At 40.2% G+C, this 27191-nt stretch overlaps 1 protein-coding gene across 5 annotated transcripts in view; it reads right to left on the minus strand.

Annotated features, from left to right (window-relative positions):
- LOC6034685 (paired box protein Pax-6) overlaps positions 1-27191 on the minus strand; it is a 72560-nt gene that overhangs the window by 3035 nt on the left and 42334 nt on the right. For 3 of the 5 annotated variants that reach the window (XM_038255462.1, XM_038255460.1, XM_038255464.1), the window contains exons 3-5: positions 21569-21709; positions 273-581; positions 10-194 (exon numbers count right to left, since the gene is read on the minus strand). In XM_038255462.1, coding sequence (XP_038111390.1) covers positions 10-194; positions 273-581; positions 21569-21709 — 635 coding nt within the window. The remainder of the gene's footprint in view (positions 1-9; positions 195-272; positions 582-21568; positions 21710-27191) is intronic. The other 2 variants (XM_038255463.1, XM_038255461.1) reach the window with 1 other exon arrangement.

A 27191-nucleotide genomic window follows, 5' to 3' on the forward strand; every position in this document is an offset into this window, starting at 1 on the left:
ACTACTAACCTGAACTCGGGCTTCGCTCAGCGAGGTCCGCGACGCCAACCGCTCCCGCGTGCTCACGCACGGGTAGTGCGACTTGTCAAACTCCTTCTCCAGCTCCTCCAGCTGCTCGGGCGAAAAGGTCGTCCGGTTGCGTCTAAACTTTGGTTGATCTCCGTCCAGGCTGTTCGAGTCCTCCCCTTCAATATCTACAACAACAAAAAAACGCAAAAAAAGACCCAAAATTAGTCCAAACCCCCATCCTAACCTCAAAACTGTTCAATTACCAAACTCACCAATCAGTCGGCTGCCGTCCGGACTCCCGAGCGTGTCGTGCGACCCCGACCCGGGACTCCCGATGGTCGCGGGCGTCGAGTTGCTACTGCTGCCGGGCGGGGTCATGCCCGGCATTCCGGACTGGCCCGGTGGCCACAGGTGGGCGGGTGCGGGCCACGGGAAGCCCCCGTACGGCGGAGGTGGGTACAGCCCGTAGCCGGCGGCACGGGCAAACTCGGCCGCGGCTCGTTCCGCCGCGCGGTTCCGCAGAATCCGGTTGATCGAGGAGACGGACGGGGCGGTAGCGTTGGTGCAGACACCTGGAAGGGAAGAGCGAAACGGAAGAGGGCCCGGTTTATTTATTGCGTTATTAATAATATTTATACGCGTATTAATCAGTGATTTATTGCGGCGGGGTCGGGACTTAAGGTAGAGAGTGGAGTACGACGACGACGACGTGGGAATGGATGTTCTGTTGACACTTGTACAACGAGGGGATTAAGGAGTCGGGCTTTTGCTGGTGGAGTTGAGTTCGTGCTACCCTTTCTTATTGCTGCTTATTTGGAAGCTCTGAAGTAGATAAGACGTGAGCAATTTCACTCGTATTGCAACTGAACTGAAACTGAACTGAACTGAAACTGAACTGAAGCTGAACTGAAACTGAACTGAAACTGAACTGAACTAAAATAGTAATTTTAGAAAAGTGCTGCAGAGTCAGGTATGACTTGCCAGCTATCCAAACTAACTATAATGTTTTACACCGTGACGTCATTTGACAGTTCGTGTGCACTGTTTACAGGGTCTTCGTCGATTTCGACGATTTTCCCAGAACAAAACAACGATCGCATCGAACTGAGTAAGTTCATGTAAACAGTGCACCCTTTTCTAACCTCCAAATCGAGTAGGCGTAGAACTTAATACCACTTCGCTGAAGTAAACAAATTTGCCCCAATTCTATGAATATCCTCAAATCGTATAGATTATCAATTTCATTGACCTAAATAAGCCTTTGAACTCACCCTCGCGTCAACCGTGGCCAATCACGGTGACCCTTTGGGGAAGCGCAGCGGAACTCATGTCAAATCGGTGGTATTACAAGCGGCTTAAGCCGATTAAGGTCACCGGGAAGCAGTCGCGGAAACAAAGACCGCGTTCGATACGAGATTAAATCCTTGCAATGGCTGCTTCGATTACGCCGAGGGTAATTGAATTACCGAGGGGTTAAAGACCATGGATTTCAAGCTTGACGAGGCAACTGAGTCAACTTTCAGCGTGACGTCAATCGCCTCACTCGAATTAAGACTTTCCACTTCTATAATTCAATCAAAATTCCACCCTCGATCACGAAAGAGGCCCTGTCACATGCTCGTTTGACCTAGAACCGCTCCAAATTGGATTACCGCATTCCCCTTTGGGAATCTAGCCCGTTGGACATCTCAATCCGCCCGTCATGCACGCTGCGCGTCACTGACACCCAATTCTTGATTGCCACTCGAGAAGATCTTCATCGCGCCGGAGGTGGCCATCGCTAAACTGTCACTTCAAGACGGGGCTCAGAACCAGAAGGCACATTCCACAATCGGGGCTACCAAATGTAAACACGAGAATTATACACATCGAAATCAGTTGGGAGCGAGATTTCGACCTTTTTCGGGGCTCGCGAAACCGGAGACTTCTCCGCGCAAACGACGAACCTCCAAATTTCAAGGGGCCCCCTGCTGGGCGTGGGGCTTATTGAGATATTTTTCCCGGTATTATCCAACCCAGTGAGCACGGATGATTATAATATGACACTTTTAACACATTCTTTTGTTTCGTGGCCCTTGTCGTCGTTCTCGGCCGTCCGGCCGATCTTACCGGGAAGGTCTTGAACTGCGTTTTTTTGTTGTTGCTCCTTTCTCGAGAATTTGGTCCATAACGCGTTAACTGGCCGTTTTTTCATGGATGAGTTTAGCGTGCCCCGGGTTAAGTGAGCTGTAAAATGCTTAAACAAGTCACTTAGCGTTTACGTTCGGGTTGAGGCTGCTGCTGCGCGCGCGTAATGGACGCATTAGCCTGGAAAGGTGAACCTGACGAGACTTCTCCGGAAGGGTGAAAAACCGGGTCAAAACATTTAGAGTTTTGTTTTAGTTCGGGACCTTGTACTCGGAGGTGACAAAGTTGCAGCGTTTAATGTCGCGGTCGCGAGGATTAAGACGTCAGAGATCTTGAGCTTGACGAGGTAGGAGAAAAAGTGGTCATAAAACGTTTCAGGTGATATCATAATAATTTTCTTGAAGAAATACTAGATGACTTTAAATTCAGTTCAGTTTTGCTACGACCACAATAAATCAGTCGTAGTTCTACATTCACACGCGGGTCAATTATGACCAAATTTGGTCACCATTACGCCCATCGAGCTGTCACATTTGCATATCACCTGACACCCGTCGCGCTCTCGCAAAAGCCTAAGCGCCAACGGGCAGCGCCTTAAAAAACAACCATAATCTAATTGATATTGCATGTAACTTGCGCGGCCGCGCAAAATTTGAAATTCTAATCCAGATCCGCGCACGCAACAACTCCGCAAACCTCAATACCCATTGAGCTGTGACCATTTCTATTGGCGGCTGATCCGAAAACGTCCGATCGTATCATTTCTGCGCCGCAACGGCGGCGACGCCGTTCACAAAACAGGATCCTAGCAGCAGGCCATGATGGATGCCCAGGTCACGGTGGGTGTCCGCGGTAATTGCTGCCGGGCATCTAAGGCGGCCGCGCGCACCTCAAAGTAGTACAAATCGAAACAAATGAGCGCTTGGATCGCCTACTTCGCGCAGCTCTTCAAAAAACAACCAACTTTTTATCGTCCATTATTGATTTAATCGAGCACAATTGGATCGGCCCGCTGTGGCCGGGTATGATTAAAATAATTAGACCCCGGCCTTCAAAAACCAAGAAAACCGCTTTGCGTGTGTGTTTTTCGGAACCTCGTGGAGCGCGTTGACCTACACCCGGGTAGTCACGCACCGCATCCCGGGGAGACGCGGGGGTTAATTTGATTACTTGGACTGCTGTGCCGTGGACCGGTTGAGCTAGGAAACTCTGAAGATCTGGATCTCCGCGCTCGCGCTAATAGGTTCGCCCGGTTCACCGCTTCTGGTAACAACAACAGCAAAAATCGTTGAAATTAATATCTATACGCTTCATCTGCGGCCAAGATGTGTTGTTCGCGCTGGTCACCTCCTGCCGTGCCAGGTTGCTCCACGTGGTCACTCAAAGTGGACCCCATTCTGGATGCCCCTCAAGTCGGAACCAGCGGGTGAGTTTTGTCAGAGCGCAGGTCGTAAATTATCGCGCAGGATTTCAATTACCTTTCGAGTTCCGAGACTGCGGTAATTACTCACGTGTACGTCACCGGCCGCGCGAGTCTTTTGAGGTCTTTTCAATTAGCCGACGCCGCCGTCAAAAGCGCGAAAATAATCAATCGATAAGTGTTGCTATGAATAATGATCTTTGGAGGCTGAGGGTGGCCTGGCCTGGCCTGGTTGGCACAGTTGGTGTGGAAAAGGTAGCACCGGTCAGCAGGGGTGAACACTTTTGAGTTTTGTGGGTTCCAGCGGGGTGATTGATTTGAAGGGGCGCAAAAGATCTGACACAAACTATGCGGCTTTGGAGCACTTTAAGGTGGTTTCAGATGAAATTACTTATAACGTCATGATTCGAAATCCGGACACTTAGTAGCATATCATTTTTGTTATAGCTGGCAAAAAATCATATAATAAGTTGGAAATGTAGAAATATCATCAGGATGTAGTATAAACAGTCAGTTTTAAGAAAATGCATGCAAAATATGTCTTTTCTAACAATTTTTCATCTGAATTTTAAAATTTAAAAGACTTGTTGTGCTTCGAATCCCGGACACTGATGAAAACTGATTCGAAATCCGGACACTTTTGCTTCGAATTCCGGACACTCGATTATACATATGAATCGCACAAATTTGGACTGAAATGTTAGTAAATGGCATTCTTTAGGTCTCAAATAAGCTGTTAACACCAAAACAATCGATAGCTTATGTAAAAATCTGCTGGAATTTAAGGAAATCCAAACCAAAAATTTCTGCTTTGCCTTCCCAGTGCTTCGAACCCCTATGAAATATTTCAAGTGAAATGTTTCGCATTTGTGGTAAACTTATAATTTTATTGTATTTAATTGTTTTGGAATTAACTACAGCGTTCAAACAAACATTAAATGAAAGTTGATGTAGGAATTCATCAAATAACATAGTTTTGACATTCATAATGCGAACTTATATCCAAATAATTGATGAAACAAGATAAAGTGTCCGGGTTTCGAAGCGTCCGGGAATTCGAATCATGACGTTAACAGTATTTTTAAGGAATGATTTGGAGCCAAGAAGCGCTTATGTCCTATGTTTAGCTTAATCTTAAAATTGATAAATACATTGTTTAAAGTCAGATCAATATTTTGATGTTTGTTTGGATTCGATTAGAACAGTCATAGATACAAAAATAAGTACAACGATTTTCAAATTAGAAGTTCAACAAGACAAGACAAGATGTCTTTCAATTTAGCTCGCAAAAAAAAATTGTTTTAAAAAAGTTTTTTTAAACTTGGTGTAACTCAAAGTGATTTTTCTTAAGAAAAATGCTAAACTCTTTTGAATTTTTGAGAGGCAGCTTTTTAATATTGTGTTATTTTTCATTTTTAATGTTTTATATGCATTTAGGGAAAGTTTTCAAATGTTTGGCAGTTTAAGGATTCAGTCCTATTTCCATCCAGTTTACTGATTTTCGCAATCAAAACATTAAACATTTTGCAAAACATTCAAAAGAAACATTGCTTACTCACTTCAAACTGAAATTTTAATGACAGGTTGTTGATACGGCAACATAAGGTGCCTGATTGAATTACTTGCTGTTCCCCTATCTCGTTTATTTTATTTCCAAAAAATAATATATTCCGTATATTTTTTGTAGAACAACAACAACAATCTGTGAAGAAATATTAAGATTGATTAAGTGTTGTTAGAAAATTATTCAGTTATTGTTGAGAAAAGCTCAGAAAAAAATCAATGAAAATATTCTAATATAAAACATTTTAAGTTTTTCAATGGTTTGGAAAACATTTTAATTGGGTAATTCTCTACCAACTCACACAGCAGTTGCCCCGACCCCTCTTCGATTTGCGTGAAACTTTGTCCTAAGGGGTAACTTTTGTCCCTGATCACGAATCCGAGGTCCGTTTTTTGATATCTCGTGACGGAGGGGCGGTACGACCCCTTCCATTTTGAACATGTGAAAAAGAGGTGTTTTTCAATAATTTGCAGCCTGAAACGGTGATGAGATAGAAATTTGGTGTCAAAGGGACTTTTGTGTAAAATTAGACGCCCGATTTGATGGCGTACTCAGAATTCCAAATAAACGTATTTTTCATCGAAAAAAACACTAAAAAAGTTTTAAAAATTCTCCCATTTTCCGTTACTCGACTGTAAAAATTTTTGGAACGTGTCATTTTATGGGAAATTTAATGTACTTTTCGAATCTACATTGACCCAGAAGGGTCATTTTTTCATTTAGAACAAAATTTTTCATTTTAAAATTTCGTGTTTTTTCTAACTTTGCAGGGTTATTTTTAGAGTGTAACAATGTTCTACAAAGTTGTAGAGCAGACAATTACAAAAATTTTGATATATAGACATAAGGGGTTTGCTTATAAACATCACGAGTTATCGCGATTTTACGAAAAAGTTTTGAAAAAGTTGGTCGTCATCGATCATGGCCGTTCATGGTCACCCGCGACAGACACGGACGACGAAACAAAGAGAAACGCAAAAGTAACTTTTTCAAAACTTTTTTCGTAAAATCGCGATAACTCGTGATGTTTATAAGCAAACCCTTATGTCTATATATCAAAATTTTTGTAATTGTCTGCTCTACAACTTTGTAGAACATTGTTACACTCTAAAAAATAACCCTGCAAAGTTAGAAAAAACACGAAATTTTAAAATGAAAAATTTTGTTCTAAATGAAAAAATGACCCTTCTGGGACAATGTAGATTCAAAAAGTACATTGAATTTCCCATAAAATGACATGTTCCAAATTTTTTTACAGTCGAGTAACGGAAAATGGGAGAATTTTTAAAACTTTTTAGTGTTTTTTCGATGAAAATACGTTTATTCGGAATTCTGAGTACGCCATCAAATCGGGCGTCTAATTTTACATAAAAGTCCCTTTGACACCAAATTTCTATCTCATCACCGTTTCAGGCTGCAAATTGTTGAAAAACACCTCTTTTTCGCATGTTCAAAATGGAAGGGTCGTACCGCCCCTCCGTCACGAGATATCAAAAAACGGACCTCGGATTCGTGATCAGGGACAAAAGTTACCCCTTAGGACAAAGTTTCACGCAAATCGAAGAGGGGTCGGGGCAACTTTTCCCGATTTCGTGTGAGTTGGTAGAGAATTACCCAATTGATATATTGTTCTACTGTCCAGACTCGATTATCCGAAGGCCTTGGAAAAATTTCACTCGGATAATCGAATTACGAAAAAAAAAACATTTTTGTTCCTACCTTAGTAACATTTTTAAACCAACTAGCCACCACCAAGTTTTATTGAGGTTTTATTGTAGCATCTTGTTTGCATGATAGTTTTATTTGGGCATTCACTGCAACCAACAAGCAAGAGCTAATTAATAGGTTCTAACAGGGTTTTATGCCTCGGACATAAAACCGGGTGGAAATAAAAGCCGACTGGCTTTCAATAAGGTTTTATAAAAGTTGTAATAGAGGCTTGAAAACCAGATGACAATCCCATGCTAAACGGTTTTATCGCATGCTTTGTTAAAACTTAGCTGTCAAGTGCCATTAGGCATGTTAAAAGCTCACTTAAAACCATAAGCTCCTAAAAGAGCATTTATCGCGGCCAAATAGCAGTGCATAAATATGGCGCTAAACGCGTGCTCTGATTGAATATGATTGACCGCCATCTTGATTGAAAAAATAGAAAACTGAAAAAAATTATTTAAATTTGATGAAAACACACATTTATGCTGAATTTCTGGTATGATTAATATAGCGATAGATGTTTAAAAATATTTTGATTTTTTTTTCAAAGAATTGCTATAAAATACTTTTTTACATTAAACATTATGATTACAAAATATTGATTTTTGATGAGGCGAGTTGAATTTTTTGGTTCTATCTCCCCTACATTTATCAATAAAATTTCAACCGCTGTTGAATTTGAGCCATCAATTGCGAGAAATAAGCTTTCAAATTATTTGGATTACCTCTAATATCTATTATTTATTATCGCGATTTTTGACAACCATCTCCATAATTTCATTTGGCAAGACGAAGACTTATTTTTGCCAAAATATAACCTATTTGGGATAAGACGTTTGAAGACGTATGAAATGTCGTTTTTCCATAACTCCTGACTAGATTCTAACAAAGGTTTTATCAAGGCTTTGATTTCCTTGTTAGGATTCAGTTGTAAAGCCTTGAACTCCTATGTAGGTTTTATAAATAGGCCGTACCAATCTTTTGCGGAGGGCCTTTTGGGTTCTAAGTGGGGTTTATCAAGGTTCTAGGGAGTTTGATACGACTAAGGGGTTTTAATGTTGGTTTTGGCTGATAGGTTTTACAGCGGTTGTGACAGCTTTGATAAAGCCTAAAATGTTACTTGGGTAAGTATTATTATTAAACTACGCTAAAGTGTTTTACATTTATTTAATCCAAGATGGCGGCCAATATGGCGGTGACGAAATATTGAAAAAATGCATTTAATTATTTAATAAGTAATCAACTAGTCAAATTTGACTAAAATTGGGTCGCAGAACTCGAATTTGATGTTTAAAACAAGAAAAAGAAAAAAACGAAAAAAAATGTTTGTTCGTGATTCGATTACCTGTTTTTCGAGAAAAAATAAAATAAATTCAGCGCTTTAAAAATAATCGTAATCCACACAAATAAAAAAAAACAGCATTTTTCAATGTTTTAGAAAACATCAATCAAATTCTTTATTTTGGGAAAAAACGAATAAGATTGATGCAGCCTTCACAGAAAATTGAATATTAAGGTATTGTTGAGAAAAGTTGATTAAACTCGAAATCAGCAAAAACTATCATAAATAGTAAATATTTTAAAATGTTTTGGAAAACAAACAAAAAATATGGATTTTGAGAAGAAATTCAAAAATAGACTCCTCCTAAAATTCCCCAAAAAAAACATGAGGCATTGGAAAAGATGTGAAATCGATTGATAACTAATTGGAATGCATTGAAAAATAATTAGGAAAAAAAATCGACAAACATACACAAGGGTTTCATAATATTTTTTATGAATAAAAAAATGAGAACAAAAATCATACTCGTTTTAAGTTTTAAGGCACCGTTGGAAGAAACGCAAAAATCACAAACAAATACAATTTTAAATTCAGAATAGCCTTATGAGGCCGAATCTCAGAACGCAGAATCTTGAAACACCGAAAATTTTATGGACAGATTTAGTTTTACTAGAAGTAAACCAGAGGGAAAAGCGATAACAATAATGTTGGCAAAAAAAAATCAAGATTTAATTATAAAAACTTAAAAAATAATAATTCTAAATTTAAAAAAATAGAAAAAGTCATAAATTTATTAATTTGAAAATCATAAAAATTCAAAGATCAAGGTATTTGAAAATTTAAGTGCAGTTTGTACTCGATAATTATCACCAAAGAGTCACTCAGAGAAATTTCTCTAACCTAAAATATGACTTAAAAATGGCCCCAAAGTTATCATTTTTTTGTAATCTAAGATGGTGACAAAAATGGTAGCATGTGAGAATTTATTTAATTTATTCTGCAGTTCTTCTTTTAGTTTAAGAATTTTGAAAACTAGAACTTTTGGAATTTTTGAATTTAGGAATTTACAAATTCAAGAATTTAGGAATTTAAGAATTTATCAATTTTTGTGTTTTTGATGAATTTTCAAATGTTTAATGCTGAAAATTAAATTATTATTAAATTAATTTTAACTTTTAATTTCCAAAATTTTTGAAGTTTTGAATTTTAAATTTTAAAAATCATTTATTCAAAAAATTAAATTTTTTATTTTTTGAATTTCGATGATTATCACCAAAGAGTCACTTAGAGAAATTTCTCTAACCCAAAATATGACTTAAAAATGGCTCCAAAGCTATCATTTTTTGTAATCTAAGATGGTGACAAAAATGGTCACATGTGAGAATTTATTTTATTTATTCTGTAGTTCTTCTTTTAGTTTAAGAATTTTGAAAACCAGATTTTTTTTTTGGAATTTTGGCACTTAGGAATTTACAAATTCAAGAATTTAGGAATTTAAGAATTTATCAATTTTTGTGTTTTTGATTGTTTTTATGAATTTTTAAGTGTTTAATGCTGAAAATTAAATTATTATTAAATTAATTTTAACTTTAATTTTTTTTAAATTTTTGAAGTTTTGAATTATAAATTTTAAAAATCATTTATTCAAAAAATTTAATTTTTAATTTTTTGAATTTTTAGAAATCTGATTTTTTTTAATTTTTGGATTAAAAAACTATTAAAATCAAAAAAGTTTTGAAATTAAAATTCTGAAACCTTGAATGCTGAAAATTGGAGCTTTGAATGATACAAATCAAATCAGATTTAGTTATCTATTATTATAGGTATTAGAAACACAACATAGAAAAATACCAGTATCAAAACAAAAAACGAAACGAAACTGCAGAAATGTGCAGCAAAAAAAATTAAATAATCTTTTATCAAAACTTTAATGCTTTTATAATTGAATTTTTACTCTTAAACATTTTCGGTACATAATTTTCAAAACATTGTCGAACAGATTAATTTTCTTTCCAATTTATTTTTATTGCAGATTGATAGAAAAAAAGGCAAATAGTGATCTTTGTACAAACTTGGTGAAAGATATCACAATACACAACTCCTCAAAGTTAAACTAACTAATCTGAGGAAGATGGGACAAATTTTCACGTCAATCCCACGAATATCACCCTGTAACAAACTCACGAATCACGTGCATAATTAATGCGCCATAAAGATAAGACACCCAATATTGAAAAATTAAAGCCCAGCACTAAAAACAAAATTAATGCTAATATCGAGCTCGGATCACCACCACAATAGTCAAAACCCAGCAAACAAGACACAACATAATCTCGTCAATCAGCTCAACCGTTTGTGGCGGCACCAATTAACAAACTTTTCCCATAGAGTCTTCTCTTTATCGAACTTCCACCCCTGTAACAGAAAAAGTCGCCCTGGTCACCGACGACCGGCTGAATCTCATTATATCCAGCCCCAAGTAGAACGTTCCGCGACCGTTTCTTGTGTGGATATATGCAAAAGCCGCCACCGCCAACTCGAAGATCTTATCGGGCACCTACTAGATCAAGATTTATAGCCCGAACGGGAACACATGGGCCCGCTTGTAGCTGGGGCCGCACCGCGACTCCAAGCAGGCCATGAGCTTGCAATTATGTTCCCACCACCGCCGTCGCACGGCCTACTACTGCTACCCAGGCAGTGTGGAGGGAGCTATGCATTTGATAGTACATTTTCACGACCTTGGCACGTTCGTTTCAAATAGAATCATCATCCGATAGTGATCTTTATTGGGGTTTAATAAAACTTTTCGGTTTTACAACCCGTACGCGGGAACCGCCGTAAATCACGCCCGATTTCTCCGGATTCCATTCCGAGAGATGGAGGTTGAGAGATGTTCCCGAAATCAGTCACTTATCGAACTAGTAAACCCCGCCAATAAAAGTTTTGTCCCCGGATTTTAGAGATTTTAGAGAGAAAGAATCGCCGCGATCAAGAGGTCGTAAAACCCGGCGTTAAGGGGCCACGTCATCCACTTACGGGGACCACCGATTTAGGCGTCGTAAAAATCTCTAATAAAGCACTGGGCGGCTGATTACCGAGTGGCAGTTCGATTCACCACTTGATACAAAGTCGGATTCTGGAACTGGTTCGCGAAGATCGGACACATAAATAAGGCGGTAAATTGATTAGCGGTGAGGTCTGAGCAGTAAAAATATTTGATTTCAATTAGAAAATACTAGGGTAATAAATAAATTACCCGACGCCGTGAGGTGGGTTGATACTCGGAGTGGCTTCGATTAATGGCTTTATTACGCGACATGGCGCGCCTAAGCACCAATGGCGGTGATAAATAAAGAAATCTTGCAGCTAGGAGGTAGATCTGGGGGCGTTTTGTGCGGTGAGCTGAACTGGTATCAACTGGGTGACTTGCAGAGCAGTGTGAGGAATTAATGAAATGAAACAGTAAGATTTGTAATGAATTTATATGGGAATCCTAGTATCTACAAGACTGTTGGCTAGAACCTTTCAACTACAACCAATTGTCACCAAAATTGAGATTTTGATTGATTTTCGCTTGAGGAACAACTCTCTAGAATACTGCAAAACGATTTGAGTTGATACAACTGAGTTACAGTTGAAATATTGGCATATCAAACGCTATGGATTGCTCCAGATTCTTTAATACCGATTACCAATCCAAAAACGTCTTCCCTGACCCGTCAAGGGTCCAATTTTCCGCTAATCTTAAGCCCATTCCCCAAATCCTTTCCAGCTCAAAAGAAAAGAGGGCCCTTTTGTTCGCTCCGGTTTACCAAAATTGAATAAATAAATAAATCATAAAAAGCCACTTCTCCGGACCTCTTCTCGGCCTCATCTTCTCGACGACCCGGACAGCGCTGAGTGCATGATACCCCTTCGGGGTCCCTCCGATTGTTGTCCAAACGATATAATTGCTTACACACAAGAACCGATTTGTAATCCCACCGTGTTTACACCTCGTCTTCTCCGGAGCGACCACTTTCCATGGCTCCGCAGTAAATCCTACTCTCGAAAACGGGGCCTATCAAAGGCCTTTTCAGAAGACGGTTTCTCCTCTCTGTCTCGAATCGAAGAAGGAAGAACTATACAAAAGTCAGAGGCGCGATATCCGATAGATAGTTGACCACCTCGAGCCGAGCGGCAATCAACACGAGTTGAGGGAGAGTGAGTGAAAGAGATCTCTCGCTGGGGGATTCGGATTAAGCTGACTCATTGTCTAATTTTTGGATTGTCGAGAAGCTGCTGAAGATTCGTGAAATAGAAGCTGACGAGTGATCAATAAAGAGGGGCAGGGAGGGTTGGATGGCATAGTTCCTCAATAGTTTTTAGGAGTATTCTGATAAATTTTGCATGGAATTGTTGCTTTCATAGATGGTTTTTGAAGATTTTTGGTTGGGGAACAACTTTCTAGAATATTTCAAATCGATCCGAAGTGATCCAACAAAGTTACATGAGGAATATTCACATACCAACTTGTAAGAAGAGCTCCAGCATATTGAACTGTACTAAATGAATTGATATTTTGCTAATTCCTTCTACAAATGGGAAATTTAATAGGTAAGACACATTTTCTATATAAAATTGGTCCCTTTCAGCAGTTGAAAGGATCACATCTATCTGCTTCTTGAAGATTTTCAGCTGGGGAACATCTTTCTAGAATATATCAAATCGATCCGAAGTGATCCAACAAAGTTATAGGAGGATTTTTCACATATCAACTTGTATGATGTGCTCCAGCAACAATTTCAAATAAAATGTCAACAAAACAAAATTGTGACCACTCTACCCCACATTCCCCTCCATACAAAAATCGATTCTCTTTCAAGCCGATGAAAGGATCGCCCGGTCGAGGGTTCATGAGCAATTCACGCCACCACCAAATCTCCGAAATTTGGCTGACTCTCGTCAATGCGCTAGGATCATCACCTCGCGGCGGCTCCAAGCAGCCATCAATCATCGGTGAGCCACTGCGATCGCCCGATCGAAGATCTTCCGATCGCGCGGTGAAATAATAACAGTTTATCATGTTGAAGTGTTATTATCAAAATATTGTTATTGTTGTGTGTGTATTATTGATTAAGGTTTTTTTATGATATTGATTTTTTCTCTCTCTGATCTATTCGGTGAGTTGATTTATGAACCCTGGGGGAGGAGAGACGGCAGGGCACGATTTGGAACCGATGTGTAATTAATCCATTCCAAAATCATGACACTGGAGACGATTCGAGCGGGATGCTGCTATTCATTACTGCTGGCTCCGATGAGTTCTGACACTTTGAAGAGGGATCGGACCAAAATTATAGGGCGCTACGCTGCCGTAGCTTCCAAGTGGGGAGCTGTCCCGGAAATGGGTCGTCAAAGAAGCTCTAGAGTTGAATGAAATTCGGTTCGTGAGCTCTGACCGCGCCCTTTTGGGATAATGACCCCGTGGGGTTTGAAAGGTGAGAGGTTCATTGAGAAAGTTTAGCGTCGTTTTTTTGAGCACTTAGTATCCAATTAATCGACTTATAACTTTTCAAAACTATGTTCAATCAATTTGAAATATTCTAGAAAGTTGTTCATCAGGTGAAAATCTATCGAAATCACTATTGGGATGATTGTTGACTACCTTTTGAACAGTCAGAATCTGTCAAGTGAAAGATACTTCTTTTTCATACAAACTCAAAGGTCCGCTATAAAAGCACCGACACCGACGTAACACTCCATGTAAAAAATATGCTGAAATGTGTCCCAGCACGACTCACCCCAATTACTTCCTTGGAATCACCCCTTGCCGATAAAAATATATTTCGCAACACTGCTCAACCCGTTGTTTGCAAACAAAACGTAGTTTATTAATGGATCAGCTGATTTGTGTTTACAAACAAAATAGAATCAGTGTTGCCTTGCTAATACATTTTTCGAAAACAGCTCACCGGACTTACCGGAGGGGTGATGCAAAGTAGGGTCATCTTTTTTACTTGAGTGTTACGTCGGTGTCGGTGATAAAAGTCTAATACAGTTGTCGTTTTTGCAAGTTCGCTTATCTCTCATAACTTGTTGCCTGCAAACATAAATATTTCACTCGAGTCATGCGCTGAACCGCAAAGCTCAACCCCATTCATCTTTCACTTCTTGATTAGACTGGGTACGGAGGGTTCCCGTCCACTTGTTCCCAGAGTCCGCGCGCGGATCATTCCATTATTTAATCTTATCCGGACTCATGTTCAACACTGCTCGTAATGCATAAATAATTTATACACACATCCACAGTGTTGTGCACGTCCGCGCACTGTATTGTCGTACACTCCCCCCTTCGTCATCCGCCTTCCGACTGGGAGGAAGCAGTTCATAATAGCGTACGAAAATAAATAACGTCAAGCGCGCGAGAGGCTCCTCTGAAGGAGCTGCTGAAACCTCACCGGGCGCTCCTTAAGAGGTAAGCAATTGACCTGAAGCAGCGCAGCCTCGCGGAGCCAGGGAGCCACTTGAGCGCGCCACAGGCCCATTGAGTCTCAATCAAAGGCCCAGTCGCGCGAGTGACAGCGCAGCGGTTGTTGGGTATCACCCACTCGGAGTGGGATTTAATCCAATTTTTTTGCTCAAGTGAGGGGCGATCTTCGATAAACACACTCGAGGGATCTAATGCTATCGAGTGCTGTGGGGAGCAGCTAGATGGACTCTTCAGCTATCGCTGGGTAGTTTGGACTGAGGATTGTTTGCCCAAATTGACCGAGGGGTGATCATCGTTGAAGGCGATCGATGACGTGGAACTTGGTGGGACGGTGTGGGAATCGTTCGATTACTTGGAAAAAACTGTAGAACTGCAGCGCCTACTTCATTACCGATAACTATTGAGAATAGATCAATCTTGGAACACATTACGTAGGTTGATACACTCAAAACCCACCTATAACTAGTCTTGATTAAATCGGATCGCTTTGCAGTATTCTAGAAAGTTGTTCTACAGTTCAAATTCTATAAAGAGCATCATCTAAAAGTACAACGGAAGGTGTCTTCAAATCATTAAAAACTAAATGAAAAGTGATGACTTTCCCATATAATACCTCATGGTTTTTTCAAGCATGTATCGCATGTCATCGTCTATAACTTTATTGGATCACCTCTAATCGATTTGAAATGTTCTAGAAAGTTGTTCCCTACATAAAAATCTACAAAAATCATCATATAAGATAACGATAAGTTCAATTTAAATAGTTCTGATGCACCTAATACAACTAAAATGATGATACCAGAGTTTCTGGAGCACTTTATCAAAACGAAAAGTACTAAATCGGTATCTAACTTTATTGGGTCAACTCTGATCAATTTGAAATGTTCTAAAAAGTTGTTCCCCACATCAAAATCTATAAAGATCATCATAAAAGATAACGCCAAGTTGAGATCCAATAGTTCCGATGCACGCAATACAAAGTAGCTCATTTCCCATATAAATCCTCCTTCCGCAACGCCGCATCCCAAAGCGCAACGCCTAATGATCCAAGGATGATGCGGTAGAAATCCAACCCTCCCCGAGGCAGTAAACGTTGAAAAATAATCATAATCGAAACGATTTCTCAGCCCACCACGCGCATATCGCGCCCCAACAGGGCGGGGAAGACCCCCACCCCCACCGTAGAGAGGTATTACAACTCTTCTCGTCTCTTCACGGAGGCTGTTGGATAAATAACGAAACGGGCAAGCTTGTTATTATTGTTCGCGCTGATGGATTCTCCTGGCCCGGCTTCCTAGAGGAGGTAGCAGCGCGTTGGTAGCAGGCTTGATTACAGACTCCGTACGAGCAGCAACACCCGCGCCCAACTCCGCAGTCTTGTTATTATAAGCGTGATTTCATTTGAATTCGATCACCACCCCCAGCCACTTCTTCGTCCAACCGAACGTTGTTTTCTCAGACAATACCTCAAAATCGGATCGGATTTTGTGCGCGTTGATGCGGAGCTATTTGCTGGCTCACCCTGAGGTACCTGGGATGCTCCGCGCGGAGATTGATCCGCGTGATCGGAGAAAACATGCGTATAAGCTCGCGTGTATTTTTTTCCTGCCTTCACCACCTCCGTGGGGACCAAAGAAAACGATTTGAAGCAGCAATTGACCGAATTTTCTAGTCATTTAGGCGAACCCGCTCTTCACCACTTCTTGGAATCGCAGCTCGATCGATCGTGAGTACGCGGTTGATGAAGTGCTTGGCCACGCCAAGTAGCCACTTGTCCGGGTCGGGTCGGGAGTTCACGCAGAATCTCGATTGACACGACGAGCTGCGTGAAATTGAATTCTCGGCCAAATGGCGCGACAGCTAATTGAAAGAAATATGGCAGTCACACGACTGTCGTCCCGGACGAAGACCGTGTGCTAACGGATTATCGCGCTTCTTTCTTTCCTTCACTCGCACACGACACCGCACCGGTTGACGCAGGTTCCGATTGTTGGCTTCTTCACGCTCACGCGCTCAAGTTCGAAGAGTGGCGAATGGTTGGTATTGATACTTGAGTGCGTGGTGTACCTGGCGGAGTTGTGAGGTATTGACGGGTTTTTGGTTCGATTGGGTGTGTGAGAGTGTATACAAGGGAAAAGGTAGAAATGTGTGTATGCAAATATACCGGTAATGAGGCGCAAGAGAGGGCGGAGAGTTGCAGCGCAGGAATGCACCATGCAGGTTGGGAAGGGATTTTGGAGCATTTCGTGTCAGTTGGTATGGCAATGATTGGCTTCTAGCTTTGTCGGGTCAACTCGGATCGCTTTGCAGCGTTCTAGAAAGTTGTTCCTCATGCGAAAACCTATAAAAATCTTCAATATGGAGGAAATTGGTTACATTTGATAGCATCCATGACACCGAGTTGCAGATACCTACTTGAACTACCCTATAACTGAATTCCATGTTGTAAGCTACATCCTCAACAGCAACAATGACGCAACCTGTTTGACAAAAAAATCAAGCTTTCACAGCTCATATACGAGCTAATCCAACCAAGTGTATTCTATCTAGTGTGAATATTTGCAGAAGAATCACACTTCTTTGTTGGAGGAATTCTAGAGTTTTTGTACTTGATAAGACATTACATCAGTTATAACTCTGTCGGATCAACTCGGATCGCTTTGCAATGTTCTAGAAAGTTGTTCCTCATGTGAAAAACCACAAAAAAAACTTCAATTTGAAGGAAATTGATTGCATTTGATAGCATCCATGACATCGAGTTGCAGATACCTCAACTACCATATAACTGAATCCCAGGTTGTTAGCTACATTGACTCAAATATTACTGACTGAAAACAAGCTTTTACAGCTCATCAAATCAAGTGTAATTTAACTGATTCCACAACAGGGTGAAGAATTGCAGCAGAATCACACAGCTTTCATATAGACATTATGAACCATTTTGTTTCAACGGTTAGGACATTACATCAGTTATAACTCTGTCGGATCAACTCGGGGCGCTTTGCAATATTCTAGAAAGTTGTTCCTCATGTGAAAAACTATAAAAATCTTTAATATGGAAGAAATTGGTTGTATTTAAAATCATTCACGGTATCAAGTTGAAGGTAATTGAGTTTCCATATAAATGAGTCCCAAGGTGTACACGAGTTCTTCGACATCAAGAGCTGACCATATTGACACGAAATGATTTGAAACTTTCACAGCTCATGTATGGGGCTATCAAAGACGCGAGAGATTGAGCTGATTGCAGTTTGAGTGTTAATAATTGCTGCAAAATAAAATTGATTTCTTTGGAGGGATTCAGGATTTTTAATAAACTTGGTTTGCCATTAAACTAGATATAACTTCGTTCATACAGCTCAGATCGATTTCCAATATTCTAGAAAGTTATTTCTCATGCGAAAAACTGTAAGAATCTCAAATATAGGAGAAAACGGTAGCATTTGAATGCATCCATGGTATCAAGTTGAAGGTAATTGTGTTTCCATTCAAGTAAGTCCTATGTTATTTACTAGATCTCCAACATCAACAGCTAATCAAAATGATACGAAATTATTAGAATTCGCAGCTCATGTATTGGCCTAGAGAAGACGTGAGAGATTCAAATGATGGCAGCTTGACGGTCACTAATTGCCGTAAAATTATATTGTTTTTTAGGGATTCTGGATTTTTTTTAAATCACTTGGTATGCCACTAAACCAGATATAACTTCGCTCAATCAGCTCAGATCGATTTCCAATATTCTAGAATGTTAATTCTCATGCAAAAAACTGTAAGAATCTCAAAAATGAAAGAAAATTGTTGGATTTGGAAGCATCCATAACTTCAAGATAAAGGTAATTGAGTTTTTCAAGGATTCTGGATTTTTTGTATCACTTGGTATGCCATTAAACCAGATATAACTTCGTTCAATCAGCTCAGATCGATTTCCAATATTCTAGAATGTTATTTCTCATGCAAACAACAGTAAGAATCTTAAATATTAAAGAAAATTGTTGGATTTGGAAGCATTGATGGCTTCAAGATGAAGGTATGTGAATTTATATATAAAGGTGAATAAGAGCATTTTATATCACTTGGTATGTCATTGGATCAACTCAGATCGCTTTTCAATATTCTAGAAAGTTATTTCCTTTGTTGAAAGCTATAAAAATCTCAAATATTACAGTATTCGGCATGATTTGGAGGAACTTTTCCAACAAATTTCAAAATAGTCCGATTCCCATATAAATGACCCCAAAAATCCATCAAACGTCATCAATCTTTAACGGTATCGATCCCAGAAATCAAAAACCAAGATAGCATAATTTTGCATAATTCAACCAAAATCTTCATCAAAAACTTGACGTTCCACACAACTAAACTGCTCCTCAAGAAGCTCATACATCACCGATGCCAATCATGCTCATATTTATTGGAGGTAATTTCTCTCTCCTCCTCTTCCCCCTTTTAAATCTGCAAAGCCGCAAATCATTATCAGCCGCGGCTGGTAGCTCCCGACAGGAGCACCTTCCCGATGCCTTTGGGGCAACCTTTCCATCGATTCCATGAGAGCTGATCGAAAAACGGTACCATATCCCTCCACGTACGAGAGATTTTCCCACCGCGGCCAAGATCTTCTGCCCATATATTATTTTAATGCATGTAAAATTGTGACAAATGTGAGAATTAAGGTTCTCCCCTTCCCTCGTCAACTTGATTATAATGAATCGCGGTTCCATATGAGATGGCGCGTTGATATCCCGCGACAACACACTCTGACTTGAGGAACGCGCCTCACACACTATCGCTAACATCTTGGAGCTCTCTCTTGAATGAGTGTCCGAACATGGCGAGCGATCTTGATTACGCCGGGGACGGAAATTTATGTTGAAAACGTGAATTAAGATGTGCGTTGCGGGGTAGGGAGAAGAAGAAGACGGGGTGGATTATATGGACCTATAAAGTTAACACCTAGCCCTAGGAAGACGCGAGACATTGTGGTCGAACTAGCTTTAATTGAGGCACTTGTAGATAGATTAGAGCCGATTGCGGGGACACGATGTTCTGGGAAGACGATAACATGTAACGCGAGGATGAAAACTCTCTCACACCACACTTTTTTCCGAGGAATTCCCCCTCAAACCAATCAATTTCCATGAAAGCATAAACACAGTATCTCCCAACCAACCCCTGCTGCCATCAATCGATTATCGGGCGTGCAATATTTCTCTGAAAAATTGGTGCGGATCAAAAATTGCCTTGCCCCTTCCCCTTATCGGCGCACAAATCTCGCCTTATTACCAGAGGAGGGGGTAATTTGGCAGTAGCGCGATATACGCGCGATTTATGATGCAGCGTAGATTATGAACTCTTTGTGGGGCCCGAGGGGCGTAATGATCCCGAGGCAGTCCACAATGGCCGGATTGTGGAGAAAAAATGTTTCAATTTATGGCCATTCGATGCGGCTTGCCGAGTGTGTAGACGCCGGACAATGGAGGAGGTTTTGATCGCAAGGGAATCGATTTCGAAGCCATTTGGCTAGGCTGTGTTGGGATCTGGGGTAGCTTCGAATGTAACGTGAAAGATTCCGGTTAATTGGTGAAGGTTGAAAGGCGTCTGCGTTGAGACGTGTACGTCAGCGGAGATTTTTTGATGGGGTTTATATGGGAAAGCTGGTATTTGTTGTTGAAGGGAAAATCAACATGTAAACATCGTCTACAGGTCTGTTAAATGATGATATTTGTAGATTTTGAGCTGGGGAACAACTTTATAGAACATCACGAAACGATCCGAGTTGATCCAGCAAAGTTAGAAGAGGGATTACTGCTGATCAACTGACATAAAGTGCTCCAGCAACCCGAAACGGTCATATGAGTTGTTGTGTCCAAATTACCCTTCGTTACTCAATTCAATGAGTTAGCATATCGAGAAGAATGTAGCGTGAAAGATTCCAGTTATTTAGTTATGGTTGAGAGAAGTCTATTCAAGTTGTACGTTCTAAGAGATTTTGTGAGGGTTTATATGGGAAAGCTGGTATCTGTTATCACAAGGAATAGTCGCATGTAAGCAAAGTGTATTGGTCTGACCAACAATGATTTCTGTAGATTTTGAGCTGGGGAACATCATTCTAGAACATCACGAAACGATCCGAGTTGATCCAACAAAGTTACAAGAAGGATTTCTGCTGATCAACTGACTAAAGTGCTCGTAAAAGAAAAGTAAAAGTTACGTAAAAGATTCCAGTTGATTGGTTAAGGTTGAAAGACGTCTGTTCAAGTTGTACGTTTTGAGAGATTTTGCGAGGGTTTATATGGGAAAGCTGGTATCTGTTATCACAAGGAATAGTCACATGTAAGCGAAGTGTAGAGGTCTATCCAATGTGAATTTTTGTAGATTTTGAGCTGATAAACAACTTTCTAGAACGTTCCAAATCGATCCGAGGTGATCTAATAAAGTTAAAGCATGAATACCCGCTTATCACCTCACATCAAATGCTCCAAGCTTCAATCACTACCAAATGACTCAACATTCCGAAAACCACTTCCGCTAATGAAGCAGACATTGTAGCCCAGTCACCCCCCGAAGGACCATCTGCAGATTCCCACCGCCCAACTCGGCAAAGATTCCCAACCGCGGCGGCGGCGGTGTTAAACTCCCGACTTTGCTCGCATCAATAAATCAATCGTTTATCAATTTGCCCTGATCTGTTGCTGCCCTGCGACGACCAGCGTGAAGCCCGAGATCCCCCCGGATTCGGATGTGCGCACAAATTTGCTTCTCATCCAGATCGTCGTCGTCGTTGCAGCGAAAAATTTGCATATCAAACTGGGCGGTAGGCGGACTCAATCCGAGATTGATGTCTGGCCCGTTGTGACTTGGGTTGTGGCTTTGATTTTTGATTGATCTCGGTTTTATGAGACGGTGAGCGTCGCAGACGATATATAGATTCCCATCCGGTGATAGCGCGGATGCGGACTAGAGTAGACGTGGACTTACCTTCCGAGATGAGACGCTCGCGGATTTCCCAGGCGAAGATGGTCGGGTTTTCCCGTTTGTACTGCTCGATTTTGGAGACGACGGCCGGTGTCGCCACTTTCGGCTTCGATCCGCCAATCAGCCCGGGTGGTCGCAGGGTACCTGTGGGTGAGGGAGAGAGAGAAAAGAGAACATCTCAGAGCCAACATTTGCATATATGCACTTGGGGAGGGAGTTAAAATCTACGGTTACGAAGGTAATACAAGGTAGGCTTGGCGGTTGGTTGGTTATCTTGATCGCAAGGATGGGTGATTTGGCGCGATTTGGCTGTGGTTTGCTTAGCCGGGTAGGTCCACGTGTGTGGGGCGTTTTTGATGATCGAGATTGAAAGTTGGGCGATCGAACGGAAGTGCAACGGAGCGATTGATGTGATGATTCCGCGGAGGAAGCGTCTACCAGGGAGGTTTCAAACTTGCAGTAGGGTGATCAAGGGAGTCCCCCGATATTGCAAGTATTGGATTGGATTTTATATGGGAATTTAGGTATCTGTTTATCTGTTGGTAAGAACTAACAAAATGATGGCAGTGGTATCCAAAAAAATGCATTTTAATAGATTTTTGCATGGGGAACAACTTTCTAGAACATTCCAAATCGATTCGAGTTGATTTGACAAAGTTACAGGCAGTTCAACTAGATAGCAACTCATATGAAATGCTCCAATATTATTTGAACGAAAAAAAGGAAAACTCCAACTCAAATTTATAAGGCGCCTCTTCTAACCGACTCTGCTCATTTGAATTTTCGGAAGCAATTTTTCCTGTCACCTGGAAAGTTTTATTTTCCATACACTGAACCAAGTCGGTTGACTACATTTTTCGTCGAATTGCTTGATTAGCATTTTTTCTAAGGCCAATGAAATCCCCAAAAAGCGCACATAATTACCGGTCACGAAGCTTCATTTCCTCCGGTAGAGTTGGCTGAAAGCACCAACATTTCCGTCCTTTTTTCGATTTCGCTTTTTTCCAGAAGAAAGAAAAAAGTCTGAAAGTCAAGAGGTGTAACTATTTATGAACCTTTTTACAGCCGCGTTCGCGGCTCGCGAAGCCATTGTTTTATTAAATTCAACAATTTGTTTAAAGTGTCGGTAATTAACCCCCATTCGAACCACTAATTGTGGATCATTTAGACTTTCGATAAGATCTCTCTTTTTGAAAAATGCAGCCGTGTTAACACCACCGTAAAAATTATGCAAATTACGATGCATTCTTACCGCGCTCCGATCTAATCAGGCCCCTGCGATCTCAATGAAGATATCGCTTTCCCTTTTGCGGAAGCAAACATTTCTTCAGACGTCGGACGCGTCATGCGCGTCCTCCCTTAATATAGATATTTTTCACCACAATTAAGCACACTTCGCCTCAACTGCTGCGAAGGAATTGAAAAGGGCGACCTCAAATTTATGCATGTATAAATATTTACGTGCAACATTAATTTCCTAAATTAAACATAAACACTCGTTTTATTTGCCTTTTGACTGCGCCACACGTCCCCGGGTTTCTGTTTGGCCGGACTCAATATCTGGGTTTCAAAGGAGGGTCGGAGTCGGACGGGGGAATTTGCTGTACATTTTGTAAAACATGCACATCTTTTGTTTGCGGAGCGGAGTCGCGACCCGCAAGTCTGCTCAATGGGCACAGGTCTGCGCGTTGTAGTCTGCAGCAGACGACCCCCGAGAAAAGCTGAATGAAAAGTGCATTCTGGGACCGGAGTCGTTGTCGTCCAGGTCGTCGCAACACACAATGCTGAATGTTTTATTCATGTGCTTGCAACTGAAGACGTTGCGGTTTGGACGAGAGCGGGGTTGGTCGAGGAAATTATATGCCACCGTCTGTGGCTGCAACTAGAGACAGGACTGACTCACAAAAGGCAGAGGTGGAAGAAATATGACGAAAATTTACACCCAATAACAGGTCTTTTCCGAAAGGGGACCCCCCCGCGCGGGAATTCATTAGCTGTCGTGACCGGTGTTGTTGGGTTTGAAAATATTTGTTTGAATTTTTAATTGCGCGGTTTGTGCGGTTTTCGGAAGTGTTCCGTTGACCAGGGCAAATACCCGGCAGGGCAAGCTGGGTGTGAATTGGATTAGAACGTCGTGTTTGGGCGCAGGAAGTGGTCGTGGCAAATTGACGAAATCGTTTCCGACCCCGTTGTGACAGATATTTTGTGGTTTTGGGTTTGGGGAATGGGCCGTGGAGCATTTTATATGTGTTGGTATCTAGTTAAACTGCTTGTAACTTTGTCAGATCAACTCGAATCGATTTGGAATGTTCTAGAAAGTTGTTCCTCATGCAAAAATCTATGAAAAAACATTTATTTGGAAGCCACTACCTAAATTCGGTTTGTTTTTATCTACAGATAAACGAATACCTGAATTCCCATATAACATGTACTGGCCTCGGAATCTATTCGATTTAGATGATAATATTTTGGAGCACTTTTCATGAATTCCTTGAATCTATAGATCACTAAGTCAATTAATATTTAGAACATTTTCAAACATTAATCCAGGTTAAATAAGATTCAAAAATGACTAGGGGAATAACAATTAACAAAAAATAAAAATAAACGTGATTCAACATATTTGCAGTCCACACTTATTGAATATCCTATGAATATGATATGATAAATTTTTAATTATTTATATTTGAATTTGAATTGAATTTGAAATACAGGTCGAATTTCAAACGACGTGTTAACTTTAAAAAGACATGAGTATTCAAATGAAATTTGAATGTAAAGACATTTTCTCAACAATGTTTTCAACATTTCTCAGCAAACTAGTCCATACAAAAGAGCAGCCGTTCCGGCCAATTATCCAGCGATCTCAACATCTTGAAAGTACACACTTCGTACATCAACAGCTGCGCACACGTGGTCACGCCACCTCGTCAAAGATTAATTGCGTACAAATGTGGCGAAACATTTGTGAAACACCTTAAAACATTCTGAAGAAGTGAGTAGCGAGCGAGACACACATTCGCCTCACCCAATTAATCGGTTTAATTCAATTAAAATTTTCTTCGACTCGTTACTTGGGTCTGCCACTTGTACGTGGACCACCTTTCATCGAGTGATCCCCGCAGGAATGATCCCCTTAAGTGTGAATAAATTACCATAAACAATCGCCATTGTGGCACCCTGAATTTCTCATCCCTAACCGAATTTCGTTCGGTGTCCCACCGGATCGCTATCGGCTTAATTATAATTCAATTTTTGCTTCCCCTCTCTCGGGTAATTGTTTAACAAAGAAGGAAAAAAACACTGTGCAATTACACTTACAAAATGTGGTGGTTGCCACGACCAAAACCAAAAAAAAAAAGAGGGAGGGTCCACCTGGTAAACGATGCCAATAACAACGCGATGGCAGAAAAGGCCCCCGAAAATGAGGCAAATTATGAGCCTCCGACACAACGCGATTATGATGGAGCACCTGGTCGCGAGGATTTGCACCGTGAAAACAAAAACGTAAAATTACATGACATTTTGAGTAAATGACATAAACATGATTTACATGGATGTCTTAACATAAAATTTTCACTATTTGATGTGAATTTAATAAATATCAACTAACCGTACAGAAAAAAAAGTTACATGAAAAAGCCTGTAAATTTTTTTACCGTGCAAACTTCCTCCCCAACAAGACACTTATAACTTTTGTGAAATCCCCTCTCATCGATTCGCGAGTCGTTTCTTTTTCACATTTTTTTTCTCTCATCTGGTTCGCGATCGAATCGAGCTGCAAGTCGAATGCAACATTGCAGGTTGCCCGCTTGAAGTATGCTAATTTTGAGCAGTTTTGCGCGCCGGTTTCGGCGCAAATATATATCATCCAAAAACGACACCGGCGAATCCGCCGCTTCAGTTTGAGGCGTTTTTAGGGCGCGAAAAACAAACAAGGGGTTGGGCGTTTTTCTGGGACATGATGTGAATTATTTCGAGACAGATGTGACTTTGGAAATAAATGGATAGAAATTGTGAAGAAATAATTGAACAATTTTCTTAAAAATCAGACTTTTTTTTTGAATTTTTGTTTTGTTTTTTAACGAATGAAGCTTTGAGGGAATGTTTTCTTTTCTTTGATCTAAACATTAACCAGAAAACTTTTTAAAGATATCGTTTAAAGATTATACCTGTTTTTTGTGACTTTGTCAATGCACAGTGGTCCGAAACCGAAATCTAGCGTGACAAAATTGATAGCGGCCACACGTTAAGATTTAGAGCTTTGGTGTTTTCGAGACAAATGATTAGGGTCAATAGGAGCATCTTTTGGTATGGTGAACATTATTATGGTCCAAATTTTAGGGTGGTTCAGAATTTTTATTTTGGCGGCATGACGAGATAGCGCTTTGGAGTCTTCAGTTGTAGGGAGCACCATTTTGAGCAACTTTGCTCTAAAGCACAAAGCTCTATCTTCAAACGGCAAGTTTTTAGAACCATTTTTGTAATTTAGGATGAGGTTTTTATGAAAAACTAAGTTTTTTTTAATTAATCAACTCAGGTTTATGTCGTAGAGAAATAGTATCTTCTAGACATTTGTAGAGCTTATCAAAACACACAAGAAAGAAAATCGGATCTTTTAAACGAAAGCTACAGCCACGAAAGAGACGAAAAAGACGCCTTTTTGAAATGTGAATAATTTAAAAAGGTGGTGAAGTTTGACCTCGCTCTAAGAAGCATCTGAAATTACACATTCTAGAGTACATTTGCTGAAAATATCTCAGAGGTCTTTTTTGTTTAACTCATTTAATCTCAATTTGAAATGAGCATTTTTATATCGTTTTTTGCCCATAACTTTTGATAGAATTGACCAAAATCCGTTTTTCAAGAATAAAAATGTTCATTTTGACAAGCTCCATAATTGTCCAGAAGGGCCCAAAAATGTAAAAAATGATCTAGTGGTTGTAAATGATGAAACGAGTTTTTACTGAAATATTTCAGGAATAAATTTGATTAATTTGTTGATTCCTGAAATGTTTCAGCAGAAACTTTTGGGTCATTCTCCGCCAACTCACACAGCAATTGCCCCGACCCCTCTTCGATTTTAGTGAAACTTTGCTCTAAGGGATAATTTTGGTCCCTGATCACGATCCGAAGTCCATTTTTCGATATCTCGTGACGGTGGGGCGATACGACCCCTTTCATTTTTCTGGTTTTTTAATAAGACACGTTTTTCAGTGATTTGCGTGAAAAGATAGAAATTTGGTGTCAAAGGGACTTTTGTGTAAAATTAGACGCCCGATTTGATGGCGTACCCAAAATTATGAAAAAAACGTATTTTCCATCAAAAAAAGTAATAAAATAGTTTTGAAGTCGCTGCCATTTCCCGTTACTCAACTGTCAAAAATCGTGAGACATGTCATTTTATGGGAAGTTATCCGAATTTTACAAAAAAGTTTTTTGAAAAAGTTATGATTTTGATCATTTTTGACCAGTTTTTAGAATTATTAACCCTTAAACTCAATCGTGTGCTTTTGAAAGCATTTTTTTGGAAAGTTCAGCTAATTTTGCTTAAGAATGACCCGATTGATGTCACGAGATATCGAAAAATGGACCTTGGATTCGTGATCAGGGACAAAAATTACCC

This window comes from Culex quinquefasciatus, chromosome 2 (assembly GCF_015732765.1).
Source record: "Culex quinquefasciatus strain JHB chromosome 2, VPISU_Cqui_1.0_pri_paternal, whole genome shotgun sequence".
In the NCBI taxonomy this organism is placed as follows: Eukaryota; Metazoa; Arthropoda; class Insecta; order Diptera; family Culicidae; genus Culex; species Culex quinquefasciatus.